The 16,639-nt window shown below is 40.3% G+C and overlaps 1 protein-coding gene across 2 annotated transcripts in view; it reads right to left on the reverse strand.

The window, feature by feature from the left end:
* Positions 1–16,639, reverse strand: part of LOC149095870 (proprotein convertase subtilisin/kexin type 4-like) — a 44,184-nt gene that overhangs the window by 19,835 nt on the left and 7,710 nt on the right. For both annotated transcript variants that reach the window (XM_089281698.1, XM_089281697.1), the window contains exons 6-12: positions 13,893–13,978; positions 11,591–11,769; positions 10,887–11,111; positions 10,411–10,511; positions 6,224–6,354; positions 3,202–3,316; positions 1,657–1,982 (exon numbers count right to left, since the gene is read on the reverse strand). In XM_089281698.1, coding sequence (XP_089137824.1) covers positions 1,657–1,982; positions 3,202–3,316; positions 6,224–6,354; positions 10,411–10,511; positions 10,887–11,111; positions 11,591–11,769; positions 13,893–13,978 — 1,163 coding nt within the window. The remainder of the gene's footprint in view (positions 1–1,656; positions 1,983–3,201; positions 3,317–6,223; positions 6,355–10,410; positions 10,512–10,886; positions 11,112–11,590; positions 11,770–13,892; positions 13,979–16,639) is intronic.

Raw genomic sequence — 16,639 nt, forward strand, 5'->3', positions numbered from 1 at the left:
ATTTTATGTTTTAAAAAAAAGAGACTGCGTAGATCTACTTCTTGCGAGAGAGATCTACTGTCCAATCTTGCCAAACACAAGCCATGTCAAACAGGGATAGTGGTGATGTACGTATAATTTTATGAACCTTGTAGAAACGAGATATGTAAACAATCGGAATCAAAAGTTGAAATAAACCTTCATTGTACATGTCAACAATCGTTTTGAATATTTCTGCATTGCTAGTTGCCAAGATAGGAATAAAATACTGTGATTTCCGTTTCCAAAGGAAAAAAAAAATTCCTATTTTGATTGTCTACATTAAAATCTGCAATACCCTTTATATTTGTATTGTTTCAAGCTGCGGGGGACGGGGCAGAGGGGAAGGGTCCCTATTCTTGACTCAAGGTGCATTTTTTATCAAGCGGGAGGTATGACAAAGAGGCCGGGATTTTAAACATTCATCGCTAATTCATCCCCGAAAAGAGATGTAACGGGTTTACCGTAGGTTTGTGAAAGGGGTTTCAAGCTGGAAGCTACATTTGTATGAAAGAGTAACCTTTTCTGGAGAAAAAAAAAACAGTATACACTCTACACTATAGACTGTACAAAAGGGAAAGGATTTGAACGTTGGGGCAGAGCCTCCTTGTGTAAAACTTGGTTAGGTCCCTTCTCCCTCCCGAAGTTTAACGGAGTCATTGCTAATAGCTGTTTGAAAGATTTAAGGTTTAACTTTGTGTGTAGATATTGACAAGGTTTAACCTTGTGTGTAGATATTGACTGCGAAGACTCTTTGAACTTCTCGAGACATTGGCTCGTCAATCCTCTAAGCTCAAGGGGAGTTTGTAACTTCCAGCTGGCTGATAGCGAGCGTTAATTTGTTAGTGAATCTTATAAGTGAAACTATGAGCGAACCTTCTAGCACTCTCGGGCGAGCACTATATCAGCAAAATTATGAATCAATCATAACAAAACAAAACGATTGGAAAACATAAGTAGGACAACTTATAAGTCCATAGTATCCAACAAAAACTTTCTTGTGGCAAACAAGAAGAAACGCAGTTACTAAACTGGATATAAACAAAATTATCTACGGTAACGCAAAATTCCCGGTGGTCAAGGTGTTCCGGGTAATTTGTAAAGACCGCACACGTCTTAAGAGGAAAATTTTAGTTTTTAGAGTGGGATAAACGTTTAAATTGTAACAAACAAAATCCTGTATATGTTGTGCTTCAAGGGCAGAGTTATTTTAACTTTTTTTCATGACCTTGTTATCTTCAAACCCCGGTCAAGCATATAGTAGCTGATCGAACGAGATCTCTTCATTTTGTAAGCAATGACATAATTTCCTTTGATTTTTATCAAAAATCACGTGATTTTGCACATTTTTTAATTCAGTTACCAACGTTGGACGCCCTGTACGCACGTCTTCCTAGCGTGATGTAAATGAAAATGGCTTTCCATGAGTGGAATTAAATAAAGTCTAAGACAATCACAAAATTATTTGCGCCGCTTTGCTTGTTTTACTTTCATGTTGTAAAACGTCGATCCAGAACAGTTTTGTCCAGCGTACTATTGACGTCGACCGGCAATTTTAGCTGTTAACTATTATATCAACTATCTATTACATCTACAAAGAATAATTTAATTACCCAGGCATTTTGTTTTATGTTTTACCTTTTCCAGTGTTCCTCCTAGGTTTGGTGTTGTGTATCGTTATATTCCACTGTCCGACAGGATTTTCTCCCCAGTAATGTAAACTGGTTACTGTCAAATTTTTAAAGGTCTTGAAACCGGCCACACTGTCTAACGTCCGGGAATAAAACAGTTTGGACTGAGTTCCGTTCGGTGATTTCGAAACCATTTCCAGGTCACCTCGACGGGGAAAACTTAGACTGACTTCTGCTTGCATATGTTCCAGGTATTGAATGCTGCAATCGTCTTGCTTCAGATATAATGTGACGCGTAAGTCGCCACGCGGGGGAAAATCTAAACCAAAGGTACTTTTGAAAGAAAGAAACAAAGTTTAATTTAACAAAACCTTGTCTGGTTACGTAAACTCATGACATAGGTGTCAGTCAGTCGCACTATCAAAATTGAATAACTATGGAATTTTTATTGTAAGTTGAATTTGGGCAATTTCTTTAGCTATCAGTTAGAAGTTTAGCTTGTTTTTATACGCTATCAGCAGATTTTGCAGTTCTCAGGTCTCAGCTATCAGTTAAAAAGGCTTCATTTCGCAGCTGTCAGTTAAGATTCCAAGCAATTCTAAGCTATCAGTTGAACCCAATCCAAAACCTCTTAAACTTTTTAGACTGAAATCGTAGAAGCCTTGGACAAAATCTGTATACTATATCTTATACTAAAATGGTTATAAAATCACCATTTTTAGCCTCCGACACACAAATAAAGCTAAGTAACTTACATTAGTTACAGGGAAAACATGAAGAGTGTACCGAACAATTTTTGGAGACCCGATTTAACTCCACTCAGTCTCGTGTAAACCATTAAACTGTGGTATAGCGTAAGTAGCAATTTTATGTTGAAATACTTATCGTATCTGGAACGCCACTAGTTGCAAACAATAGAGACAACCTCATTAACCCTCGGACCTACAAAGGCCTGGGAAGTGGACGCAATTCTCAAAATGGGTTTATCCTTGGATGCTCAGAAAAAAAAAAAAAAAGTAGTCGCCCAAACCATTGACACCTGGAGCTATTGGCGAAAACGGTTCAGATATGTTTTATGCACTTTGGACATTTCAGCGTGGATATAAGGTAAATTAGCTCCAATCTACCCAAAAAAGCCATTTGAAACATTCCACAAACTTTCCGTCTTTAGATTTTTCGTTCTTTTTAATTTTATTTTCTTCGGCTTTCCTTTTCCGGGTTAGGCGACAATGCATGGATAAATATGGCACTTTCTTGTTTACGGTTACTGAGTATAACATAGCAACCGTGTTCAACAGGATTTATTGAATTTCAGCGATAATTGCACCGTCCCGCGGGTATGACCTTTTTATATAACGCTTCTATACTGATCGGAATAGACAATTGCCTTTTCCTTTTTGCTGTGAAAAACATTGTATCCCATGACAAATGCAATACAAAGCTTTGCTCATGGTGAGTTAGGTTTTTGTTTGATCCCAAGGAAATCTCGATAAACAGTGACAATTGGTATTGTTTCCCACCCGACTAGACATAAGTGATATTGGATAATTACTTCGTGATATTGAGGTAGATTTCACAAGAGAGCTGAGGAGGTACAGATTGCCATTCCTTCGCGTATTCAATCATTTTGACAGCATCCATCAGTCCAAATCCATAGTCCTTGCTCACTGAAATAAAAAAAGCCGAATTTCTTAAGAATTAGCAAAAGGTGAAAAAAAGGGTTCAATTTCTTTGGGCGGGGACACAAGCTTTATAGTTACAATAAGCACTTAAGAGTGTCTGCCTGTAAAAATCAGACAAATTCTTAATTTCGCGGCAAGGGTCAAAAATTTGATTTCGCTCGTATTTTCATGGTAGATAGGCTAGGGCATGACAAAAACTACTGGATAGTTTTTTTTGGCAAAATATCCTTTTATTTCAAAGAAATATGCATATTACCAAATTCCGTTAAAATCGTCATTTGACGCACCATTTTATTACACAAGTTTGAGAGCCTCGCATGTAAAACCACATCGTTCTTCCGTCTTTAAAACACTCAAATATTTTTCTGCAATGCTTAAATGTGTACTGGGTTGATTTTAGGGAATGTTGCGTTGTCTTTTTGGGTGCAAAATAATTAAATTTCGAAGACATGTATTTCATTCACTTAAAAGTACTTCGTGAATATAATTAATTTTCACCATGTGCGAAACTTTCAAATGGATCAAGCTTCTGGTGGTTGAATCGCAGAAAGATGGTCTACAGACTCCTGTAAAAATTTCTCTGGGCAAATGATTGTGAACGACGCGAGAGCTTTCCAAAGTACGTCAAAAATGCAAATATTTGACCATCAGTCGTCAAATTTCAATTTACGGGTTAGACGTATATTTTAGCATGCGCCACACGACTTGACCTATAATAAGTTGAAATAGACACAGAGCTGATAATTTCGAAATGTTCTAACCTTATTTGTTGGTAAAGGCAGGTCCAAAGCCGATTTGACGTGTTTCTAGTCGATCTCTCACCATTCGTCGCACATAAAGCAGAAGTTTGCTATTGTTTACACAAGGTTAACGTCCGATGTACATCGCCTACTGTCAACCTATTATTGGTCGAATACTATGAATCTGTGACCATCTTTCCGCCCTTATGAACATCACTGTATCTAAGTCTAAAACGGCTAAGTCATTTGGAGATAGTTGCTTGCTTTACGCTTCGCCAAAATATTGCGTTTGATCGATTGCTGACCATTGCTGATAAGCGTGTGGGCGCAACACAATCTTACAGCCGTTATTTGTTCGTCACGCAATGCTGTCACGGCATATGCTGCACATTTTGATTATTTTTGTATAAGTGAAACAATTTAATCATTGTTCATCTGTTTGTTCATATATATAATAATATGTGTACATTTATATAATCGTGTTCTATAGTGTACGTGGCGTCGGTTCAAATCACGTTTGTTGTACGTTCTGACGTTTCAGACAACAGCTGATAAAGCTAGTGCCTGTACTCACTAGAATTTTAAGAAAATCACCATAAACAAATTATAGATCAATGAAGCAAGAACTAGCTGAAATAAAAATAGGAAATCATTCTTTTCATTTCTTAATTCAATCTCTTCCTACTGAACACGATTGTGTTCTCCCAGTGATTCCAAGCCTTACGGAGCCTTACTTATTAGGATAGAAATTGTCCTACCCCTACTCCCTAAAATGGGATGACAGCATTGCGTGACGAACAAGGAACCACTGCAAGCAAGGATTCAAGCCATCAAACTATGATGATCAAACGTAATAGTTTGGTGTAGTGCAAAGCAAGCAACTATCTACAAATGACTTAGCCGTTTTTGACTTAGATGCAGTGGTGATCATATGTGTCGAAAGAGGGTCACAGATTCATGGTATTCGACCGTTAAATAAGTTGCCAGATGGCGATGTACATCGGACGTTATGTAAACAAACGCAAACTTCTGCTTTATGAGCGAAGAATGAGAGATCGACTAGAAACACGTCAAATCGGCTTTGGACCTGCCTTTTACAGCAAATGAGGTTAGAACATTTCGAAATTATCAGCTGTGTGTCTATTTCAACTTAACATAGGTCAAGTCATGTGGCGCATGCTAAAATATACGTCTAACCCGTAAATTGAAATTTGACGACTGATGGTCAAATATTTGCATTTTTTGACGTACTTTGAAGAGCTCTCGCGTCGCTCGCAATCATTTGCCCAAAGAAATTTTTACAGGAGTCTGTAGACCATCCTTCTGCTATTCAACCACTAGAAGCTTGATCCATTTGAAGGTTTCGCACATGGTGAAAATTGATTATATTCACGAAGCACTTTTAAGTGAATGAAATACATGTCTTCGAAATTTAATTATCTTGCACCCAAAAAGACAACGCAGCAGTCCCTACAATCAACCCAGTACACATTTAAGCATTGCACAAAAATATTTCAGTGTTTTAAAGACGGAAGAATAATGTGGTTTTACATGCGAGGCTCTCAAACTTGTGTAATAAAATGGTGCGTTAAATGACGACTTTAACGGAATTTGGTAATATGCATATTTCTTTGAAATAAAAGGATATTTTGCCAAAAAAACTATCCAGTAGTTTTTGTCATGCCCTAGCCTATCTACCATGAAAATATGAGCGAAATCGAAGTTTCGACCCTTGCCGAGTTATTTTCCATTTTTATGGACAGGGACTCTTAATGACTGGCCCCAAGGCAAACCGTGAGTTTTGTTTCCCCAAGACCCTCAATGTTCCCCGAGGCGAAACCTCCGAACTCAAAAATAGGAAAAAACTGCGAAGAAATCGTTTGCTTGAGGCCAGCTGGCTCACAAATTTTCCGCGGTTTCAAGGAGCACGGCCTGATCACGTGCGAGTCGAGAGTTCAAGTTTTTGTTTCCTAAAGGAGTCAGTGAGTTTTGTTCGCCCTAACACGTTCTCCTGTAATTGGAAAAGATATTTAAGGTGGGAGGTATAAGAAGAAACTCTATCTATCAATAGGGCAGGAAAAAGTCAAGAAATTTGGTCGGTATTAAACTTTACAATTTACCTTTGACCAAAACACGCAATCAGCAGATTTACCTTTAAGGTCAACCGCGTTTTTTATCCAGGTTGTCCCGGGACGACTGACACTCTGACGATTTACTGGAGGACCCAAGGGCTTTGAACTTCTAGCAATTAAGTGTTGAACGTCACGCCACGTCAACTCTTTGCTAAAAACAGTATAAAATGCATTGTTCAATGAGTAAAGGATCGATATATTAACTCTTTCTCAAAGAAACCCACATACATGATGGACTCCCACATCGTAAAACTTTTGAACAGAAACAGATTGTTAGCAATTTTGTTTTTGCAGTCAACTCTCTGTATGGCAGACTCCATCGGGACCGTCACCAAATGCTCGCCGTATGAACAGTGTAGACTGACACTAAACATCTTGGGATAGTAAAACGGACCGTAAGTCACTGACATGGTATTTGGTGTGCAAACCGGCACGCAAAGTAGTCTTATTTGTTCTAGCCAAAGTTAAGAACTTTTAAGAACTATAATGTACAGAATAACACAAACTGACAAAAAAAGCGAAAAAAAAAAAATAATTAAATTTAAAAATATAAAACTGAGCAAACTAAGTATCGAACGAATGAATAGATAAATAAACTTGTAGTTGCCATCATGTTTGTGTGTGTGTGTGTGTATGTGTGTGTGTGTGTGTGTGTGTGTGTGTGTGTGTGTGTGTGTGTGTGTCACTAGGGACAGCCGCTTCGTAGACTGCTAAAATACCGTTTTCTGTTATGGTTAGAAACCAAGAAAGGATTTGCTTTTTGACCCCCGCACATGGTGACGTGCATAGTGTTTGCAATGTTTCATCAATTTATTCGGTCTCGCGAAATCCCTATGAGTGAATTTCTTTAAAGGTCATCGGTAAAAGACTGGTAAAGCTACCGGTGACACACTGACCGCAAAGCCGTCTGATAGTATTTAAATTACGCTATAGCGTGAATTCTATGATCAGCTACAGGCAGTTGTGGAGAAGGTGCCACGTAGGGATGTGAGAATTGTTATGGGAGACCTGAACGCTAAGGTGGGGACGGACAACGCGGATAGAGAGAAGGTGATGGGTAGACCTAAAGCATGAGCTGAAATGAATGACAATGGTGTGAGGTGGGCGGATTTCTGTTTGGTAAACGAGTTTGTGATTGGTGGAACACTGTTCCCTCACACGAAGTGTCATAGGCGGACATGGGTGTCTCTTGATGGTGGTACGGAGAATCAGATCGACTATACGGCTTTTAGTAAAAGATGGAGGAGTTCGCTGTAGAATTTTCGTGTCAAGCGGGGGCAGATGCTGGGTCAGACCACCACCTGCTGCTGGCAAAAGTCAGGCTAAAGATTGCCAAAGTAAAAAAGGGGAAACTTACAGAGTGCGTTTTGAGGTCAGTAAGTGAGAGATAAGGGACATGTTCAACCTGACGCTGCACAACAGATTTGAGGCTCTGCAGCAGCTGATTGAGGAAGAGGAACTGCCTATGGAGGAAGAATGGAGGCAGATCGAGCAAGGCCACGTGAAGACCTGTGATCATGAGAAGGTACTGGGTCGGGTGAAGACAAAAAAGAAGGAGTGGATCAGTAAGGAGACCCCGGAGATAATTGACCTAAGAACGAAAGCAAAAAATACTGAGAACAGGACAAGATGCCAGGACAAGAAAGCGGAGGAGGGATGCGAGTAAAAGGTGCCAGGAGCTGACTAGGACGGTGAAGAGAGGCTGTAGGAGAGACAAGAGGATGTATGTGGAGTCAGAGGTCGAGAGAACTGAGGAAGCTGGAAAGAGGGCTGATATGAAGACTTTACACGAGATCACAAGAGGGCTAAGTGGGAGGTTTCAGAGTATTTGTAAGCCGGTGAGAAATGAGGCAGGCGTGTTGCTTAACCATGAGGAGCCGCCCAACCCGTCAGAGTTAGAGCCAAGTGACGAATTAAACATCAAGACAGGTCACTTTACACGTGCTGAGATCAAGAACTCCATCAAAGAAGTTAAAGAACGGGAAGGCACCAGGATGTGACAATATACCGCCAGAGGCAATTAAAGGCTGGGCGCGAGGTGTCAGAGGAGGTTCTTTTGGATCTCTTTAACCAGATATGCAGTAAGGAGCAGGTACCAGAGGGGTGGAAGAAAGGTTTGCCGATCAAGCTGCCAAAGAAAGGCGATCTGAGCCACTGAAAGAACTGGCGTGACATCATGCTTTTGAACATGGTAACTAGGGTGTTCTGTAGAGTGATCTTAGAGCATATCAAGACCGCACTGGATGGACAGCTGCGAGAGGAGCAAGCGGGGTTTCGAGCTGGCCGAAGCTACACGGACCAAATAGCAATGCTGAGGATTACTGTGGAACAAAGCATTGAGTGGCAGTCCTCCTTGTACATCAACTTTATAGATTCCGAGAAGGCTTTCGATAGCACCAGCAGAGAGGTGTTGTGGAGGTTGCTGCGCCACTACGGGATGCCCGTCAAGATAGTTAAAATCATCACAGCTATTTATGAGAGTTTTTCTGCGTAGGTGGTACACAATGGACAGAGGACCGAACCATTGAACACGACGACTGGCGTCAGACAAGGCTGCCAGCTATCTGCCTTGCTGTTTCTGGTTGCCCTTGATTGGGTGACCAGGACAGCCTTTGGTATCCAGTGGTCCTTCACAACATCTTTAGACGATCTTAATTTTGCGGATAACCTGGCCTTACTGTCGCACGAGCGCAGGACATGAGAGATAAGAAACAGGCCTCAAAGGAGCAAGGTGCAATGGTAGGCCTCAACATCAATGCTACAAAGACAAACATGATGCGTATCGGTACCAAATGCAGCGATGGTGTATTCATCAAAGGGGAGCAGGTCAAGAAAGTGGACGAATTCACGTACCTGGGGAGCATTGTTAGTAAGAAGGTAGGTACTGACAAGGACATCCAGGCACGCATTGAGAAGGCAAGGCAGGCATTTGCGATATTGAGGCCAATATGGCGGTCTACGGCACTGACGACTAAGAGTCTTTGGGCCAAATGTGAAGGCTGGGCTTCTGTATGGTTCTGAAACTTCGCGGCTGACCAGGAGATTAAAGCAGAAGTTGCAAGTGTTCATCAATAAGAGCCTGAGGAACATCCTGCGGATTTGGTGGCCTAGACGAATACGCAATGAGGAGCTCTGGAGACAAGCAGAGCAGCGACTGGTAAAGCAGGAGATAAGACAAAGAACTTGGGGTTGGATTGGCTACACGCGAAGGAGACCAGACGGAAACATAGCCAAGAGGGCGATAGAGTGGAACCCACAGGGGAAGCGCGAGAGAGGCAGACCCCAACACACCTGGAGGCGCAGAAGAATGGCAGAGTTGCCAGAGAGACAGCTCACGTGGCAGGAAGTAAAGCGCACTGCTCAAAATAGGGTCAGGTGGCGGGCACTAGTGGACGACCTATCTTCCATCAATAACGAAGAAGATTGAGTGAGTGACAGCGTGAATAATTGTTAAACTTGAACATCGCACGTCTTTGTACTAGGCTTCTAAATGTATATCTTGGATCTGAAATGTATTTTCTCCTACATCTCTCTCATTAATTTGGCCATCCTTCGTGGAGACAGGATTTCTACTTGATACTCGGATATGAAGACATGCATATTGTGGTTCTGTAGATTTCCTCGCTTTTATCAATTTATTCGGTTTGGTTGCTTATTGGTGAATTTCTTTACAGGTTATTTTGTCCAGTAAATTATTAGTGTATTATAAGAGTATCGATAAAAATTGCATTATAAATGCATTTATTCATTTGTTGTATAAATGCATTTATTCATTTATTATTATAACAATAGGCAGTGACGCATTCAACGTGAAAGCTGCTTACAACGAACCCAAAGCGTGAGAAAATGTCCAATCACTGACAAGCGAAGTTTGTTTTTACAGAAGGGCTTTCCCAAACCCTTAACATTCAGAATCCTTCGAACTTGGCACTACTTGACGTACATACAGCATATAGGTACTGACTGATCAGAATTTATCTTACTTTAAAAAGGAAACAACAGTTTTCATTTTACAAAGCATGTTTCCACATTCCTATGTCATCTTCAGTTGCAAATGTTCGACGGTTGTACATTTAAATTTTCACTGTATGCATGACAACGTTATATAATTACGCCATTAAATTTACGTTAACAATTTGAATATTGGAATACACTGGGAACAAAGGACAGCGCGCGCACGCCAACAACAGTTGAAACAGAATCTTACTTTGCCTGAAGGGCCAAAGCAATGATACCAGAAGCCACTGCAGCAGTGCCAGAAGTGCCTGGGAATCGCTCGGTGCAATCATTGGCTCCTTTAGAAGTGACCTATGAAAATATATGATATTATACGGTGGCATTTCGTCAATAAAACGCGGAAACAAGGTGCTCAAAATTTGAAAAATGAGGATGAAGTAGTTTTACAGATACCATAAATGTTATCTTATTAACCGAGCGCTACTTCTTGACCCCGCGCATATCTATTTTGCCTATATAAGGGGGTCCGTTCGCTGTGACTCCTCGTAAGCAATCTTTGCCTCTTTTAAGAAGCAATTATTGAACCCGTAAAACAAGCTCAGAGGTGAGAATTGGGTGAAAACAAATTAGCCAGAATTTAAGACAGAAGTCAAAGAGCCGAGCTGAGAACATTGGAATCGAGACCCGCTACAACAGAAATAGTTTCCAGTGTAATAAAACTCTCACCAAGGGCGGTACGAATTTGCCATATCTAAACATGTCCTGTCCATATGTCACCGCCATGATAGAAGCACAGTCCTCAGTATAGGCTGGTACTGACCCATCCCAATTCACTCCAGAGATAGCTATGGTGTGGATGTTGTTTACATAGCCACTAAACGCACAGCTATCACCTATTATTCCACCATTTCCTGCTGCAAAGACGAAAATGGATCCCTTGCCGCCACGGCCCTAAGAGTTTGCGAGAAAGTAATTACGAGTGCTAATTAATAAACAAGCTTCATTGGCTACCAGTATTAAAGGTTGCATTGCTTTCTCTTGTAATTTTTTAACCCGGCCTTTATTGATTCTTGAATTAGTGGAACATTACGCACCATCACATTTATGGTGCTTTCAGAATAGAAACCTGTTAATTTACGATATCTGACAATTTAAAATGGTGTTGCTTCCAACTCGCCCTGATCGACTCGAAGCCGCGAAAATGGCTGACTTCAGATCAAGTGCAAAAAACGAAATGGTAACACGTTTTGTTTTAAAGTGCTGCTGAAACGAATTATTCATATCCTTGTTGTTAATTAGAACGCAATTTATAGTTCCCAATACGGACCTCACCACTTAATGCTCCTCTTCCATTTAGATAAAGAGAATGTATTGAACGGAGGGCATATTTCTCCAGCAACCTGGTATGCTATAACAGAGTTATAGCATACCAGTCGAGTTCCATTCTCAAGAACCTCTTTTAATAGAGGGCCTGGTCCCTTTACTTCAAATCCCCTGTCCCCAGGTCCCCAGCTGTTTGAGTATATGTCAATCAAATCCCTTTTGTAGCTCAAAGCCTTGGCTTCTAAAGGATCCGTTGAGCGAGTGCTGTCGTTGTACAGTCGAATACCTAACGAGAGGAATGAAGCAGACTAGCATTAATCTCACAGCTTCCAATAATAGCTTACTGGTCCAATGATTACCACAGTCGGTTGATGTTAATCGATTCCTGATTTAGCCATAAGTTGAGGACAAGACCGCTTTATAATAGATGTCTAACAATATCTACGCAGTCAAGCGAAAAAATAAAAAGATTTAAAGGTAGCACTGTAATCGACTTAAATCTTAACCAACGGGAGGGAGGGTGGGAGTACCACTATTCTACTTGCTTAACTGCATGTAGTTAGAGAGTTAAGTAGTAGGCCAAGATGGACTATTGTCTTAAGAAAAGACGGAATACTATTACATGGCTAGCTCTGTGAGTGGGCAAAATTAACCGAATCCTGCGCGCTATAATTGGCTACCCGAGTGGGAAAGATCGCGGTGTTTTGCCCGCTCGGGATTATCCGCTGTGTCCCGCAAGAAATTAGTGTTGTTTTTCTATATAATTAATTTCCCTATTGACCAAGCTTGTTAGGTCAAAATGGCTGGATATTTGTTTTTTCTTTTTTTGCTTGTTTATGGACCTCGACTCCGTCTCGGTCCATAAACATATACAAAAGAACTTGACCAATATCCAGCCATCTTGAAGTCACGCTTGGTGAATAACCCATATTTATCTTTTTCTCAGGTCGTGCGCGGTCGAAATTCAACAAATCCTACAACCTGATTGGTTCCTGATTGACTGGTTTATCCGGACCGCCACAGCGGGCGAAATCCGTCGAGTTGATCTAATTTCGTGAACAAATTAGCGGTAATCGTTAAGCTTTCGCCTTTTTTACACTTCCATAGACGATTAGTCAACGCAAGTTTATTTCTATTCACCTTTAAATGGCAAAGAAAGTCACTGTTAGTAAATTCAATTGAGTTTTTTGAAGTTGTGAGAGTTTGTTTGGCTGTTTGTAGCTCGGCGCTGTAATAAGGCGTAATCCTGTGTGTCTCTCTCTGTACAATTTTAAGTAAAAAATTGAACGTGCTTTAGTTAAACTAGTCGAGTTCACGCAATCCTAATCCAGTGCGTTGAATTTCCCTGTTCATCGATTTGCCATCCCTATACTGTCGTAGGGGCAAATAACATCATGAGTGCGCGCACTCAGTCACGAGTTAGATCCGATGGAGGTATGTATGAATAGGCGATGTGCATGACTACAACTACCAGAATCCTTCACTTTTTCTGTTTCTTATGCTAATCAGGACTTGGTATTTAAACCCCACTGGGAACTCAAAATGAAATACTGAAGAAAAAACGAAGGGAGTTCTGGTAGTTGTAGTCAAATGACGACAACGTGCAAATCTGCTATTCCGTAAAACACTAGACATAGTTTGGCGCTGTGAATTTCGACGACAAATAACTGAGCATGAATGTTTTGTAGCTCGACGCTCAGAAAATGTATACAAAGTCCGCGCCTGAAGTTTTGAGCCTCACTTCGTTTAATACAATCGCTCGGATTTTTCTTCGCTTTCACAAATAAAAAGGTTACATGATGAGCATGCAATATTTGTGACGGAACTGAACAATGGAATTATGATCGCACAGACACTGCTGTAGTCTTTGATTACTACACCAGTAGATAGCCTTATTTTGGTGCACATGTCATTATCGTGATGAAATGACCTTACAATGACTTCGTAATGACGTCATAATAACATCACCGACATTTTTTGGTGCAGTCTCACTCCTGATCATTCGTGGTCATTCGTGGTCATTCGTAGTCATTCGTGGCCACTTATGGTCACTCCTGGTAACTCGGGAGTACTTTTAACCCCTATCTCTTGAATATTGGATTTTAGTTGGACATGCGCGAGGCAGATCAGACGAGTGGGAGCGTGAACAAACTGACCGTCTAGGCCGTTTAATTTTGTAACATTTTATGATCGAATCTGCCGAAATTCTTATGAGTAAGAGAGGAAATATATATACAGATCGTCGAACTCTTCTACAAGCGACTCTCTGGACACAAAAAGCCTCCAAGCTTCCTGAATTACGCTGGGCGACTTTACGTGGAAGGAGACTACGAAAAATTGGGATTATTCCTTTCATGTTTGTATTATGTTACATGTTTCTAACCAAAAAGCACATTCACAATTCCTTACTCGAGATCTGTGCACCAAACGCGATTCCTACTCCGCACTTTGAGTTATTTCCTCCAGCGATGATCCCAGCACACTTTGTTCCGTGACTAGAATTGTATTACAAAGAGAAGACATGTACAGTTAAGCGTGTTTCCTTTTTTTTATTTTGCGAGGTTGTGCTAATCAATTTTAATAGTGGGAACCGGAGACAAGCAGATACAAGAACTAAAAACGTTCCAAACATTCTCAATGCGCCAGGCTTGTACCATTCAACAAAACCTGTTTTAAGAGGAATGACTCCCTAAATGTTCTTATTCGCTGTCGAAAGTCGCATTAAGCAGCGAACAATTTGTATCTGGGGAAAGCGAGGCGATTTTTATGATTGTGTTTCCCTATTTCCTGCAAATGATATGTACTACTTCCTCATGGCATTTAGAAATAGACACTGATAACAATTAATTGTAAACCTAAACTTACTGCTCTCGTTTACGCAATGTGGTATACATCCTGTTGAATCAAAACATTTTCTGCCCTAAGCAAAGTATTTGGTCCTTCGAGTCCAAATTTTGTTCAGCCAGTTGTGACGAAATATTTTACAATTGATTAAAATTTTGTTCGGCCGTCCGATCAAAATGTCTGTCATCCGTCAACGCAAAATATCTTGTAAATAACCAACGGTTTGGCTCCCGCGCGATTTCTAAGGTTTTATGAGTGCCTGCCTGTAAAAATCAGACAAATTCTTAATTTCGCGGCAAGGGTCAAAAATTTGATTTCGCTCGTATTTTCATGGTAGATAGGCTAGGGCATGACAAAAACTACTGGATAGTTTTTTTTGGCAAAATATCCTTTTATTTCAAAGAAATATGCATATTACCAAATTCCGTTAAAATCGTCATTTGACGCACCATTTTATTACACAAGTTTGAGAGCCTCGCATGTAAAACCACATCGTTCTTCCGTCTTTAAAACACTCAAATATTTTTCTGCAATGCTTAAATGTGTACTGGGTTGATTTTAGGGAATGTTGCGTTGTCTTTTTGGGTGCAAAATAATTAAATTTCGAAGACATGTATTTCATTCACTTAAAAGTACTTCGTGAATATAATTAATTTTCACCATGTGCGAAACTTTCAAATGGATCAAGCTTCTGGTGGTTGAATCGCAGAAAGATGGTCTACAGACTCCTGTAAAAATTTCTCTGGGCAAATGATTGTGAACGACGCGAGAGCTTTCCAAAGTACGTCAAAAATGCAAATATTTGACCATCAGTCGTCAAATTTCAATTTACGGGTTAGACGTATATTTTAGCATGCGCCACACGACTTGACCTATAATAAGTTGAAATAGACACAGAGCTGATAATTTCGAAATGTTCTAACCTTATTTGTTGGTAAAGGCAGGTCCAAAGCCGATTTGACGTGTTTCTAGTCGATCTCTCACCATTCGTCGCACATAAAGCAGAAGTTTGCTATTGTTTACACAAGGTTAACGTCCGATGTACATCGCCTACTGTCAACCTATTATTGGTCGAATACTATGAATCTGTGACCATCTTTCCGCCCTTATGAACATCACTGTATCTAAGTCTAAAACGGCTAAGTCATTTGGAGATAGTTGCTTGCTTTACGCTTCGCCAAAATATTGCGTTTGATCGATTGCTGACCATTGCTGATAAGCGTGTGGGCGCAACACAATCTTACAGCCGTTATTTGTTCGTCACGCAATGCTGTCACGGCATATGCTGCACATTTTGATTATTTTTGTATAAGTGAAACAATTTAATCATTGTTCATCTGTTTGTTCATATATATAATAATATGTGTACATTTATATAATCGTGTTCTATAGTGTACGTGGCGTCGGTTCAAATCACGTTTGTTGTACGTTCTGACGTTTCAGACAACAGCTGATAAAGCTAGTGCCTGTACTCACTAGAATTTTAAGAAAATCACCATAAACAAATTATAGATCAATGAAGCAAGAACTAGCTGAAATAAAAATAGGAAATCATTCTTTTCATTTCTTAATTCAATCTCTTCCTACTGAACACGATTGTGTTCTCCCAGTGATTCCAAGCCTTACGGAGCCTTACTTATTAGGATAGAAATTGTCCTACCCCTACTCCCTAAAATGGGATGACAGCATTGCGTGACGAACAAGGAACCACTGCAAGCAAGGATTCAAGCCATCAAACCATGATGATCAAACGTAATAGTTTGGTGTAGTGCAAAGCAAGCAACTATCTACAAATGACTTAGCCGTTTTTGACTTAGATGCAGTGGTGATCATATGTGTCGAAAGAGGGTCACAGATTCATGGTATTCGACCGTTAAATAAGTTGCCAGATGGCGATGTACATCGGACGTTATGTAAACAAACGCAAACTTCTGCTTTATGAGCGAAGAATGAGAGATCGACTAGAAACACGTCAAATCGGCTTTGGACCTGCCTTTTACAGCAAATGAGGTTAGAACATTTCGAAATTATCAGCTGTGTGTCTATTTCAACTTAACATAGGTCAAGTCATGTGGCGCATGCTAAAATATACGTCTAACCCGTAAATTGAAATTTGACGACTGATGGTCAAATATTTGCATTTTTTGACGTACTTTGAAGAGCTCTCGCGTCGCTCGCAATCATTTGCCCAAAGAAATTTTTACAGGAGTCTGTAGACCATCCTTCTGCTATTCAGCCACTAGAAGCTTGATCCATTTGAAGGTTTCGCACATGGTGAAAATTGATTATATTCACGAAGTACTTTTAAGTGA

The sequence above is a fragment of the Orbicella faveolata genome, unplaced genomic scaffold (genome assembly GCF_042242905.1).
Source record: "Orbicella faveolata isolate gen_17 unplaced genomic scaffold, um_ofav_v1 contig_48, whole genome shotgun sequence".
Taxonomy (NCBI): Eukaryota; Metazoa; Cnidaria; class Anthozoa; order Scleractinia; family Merulinidae; genus Orbicella; species Orbicella faveolata.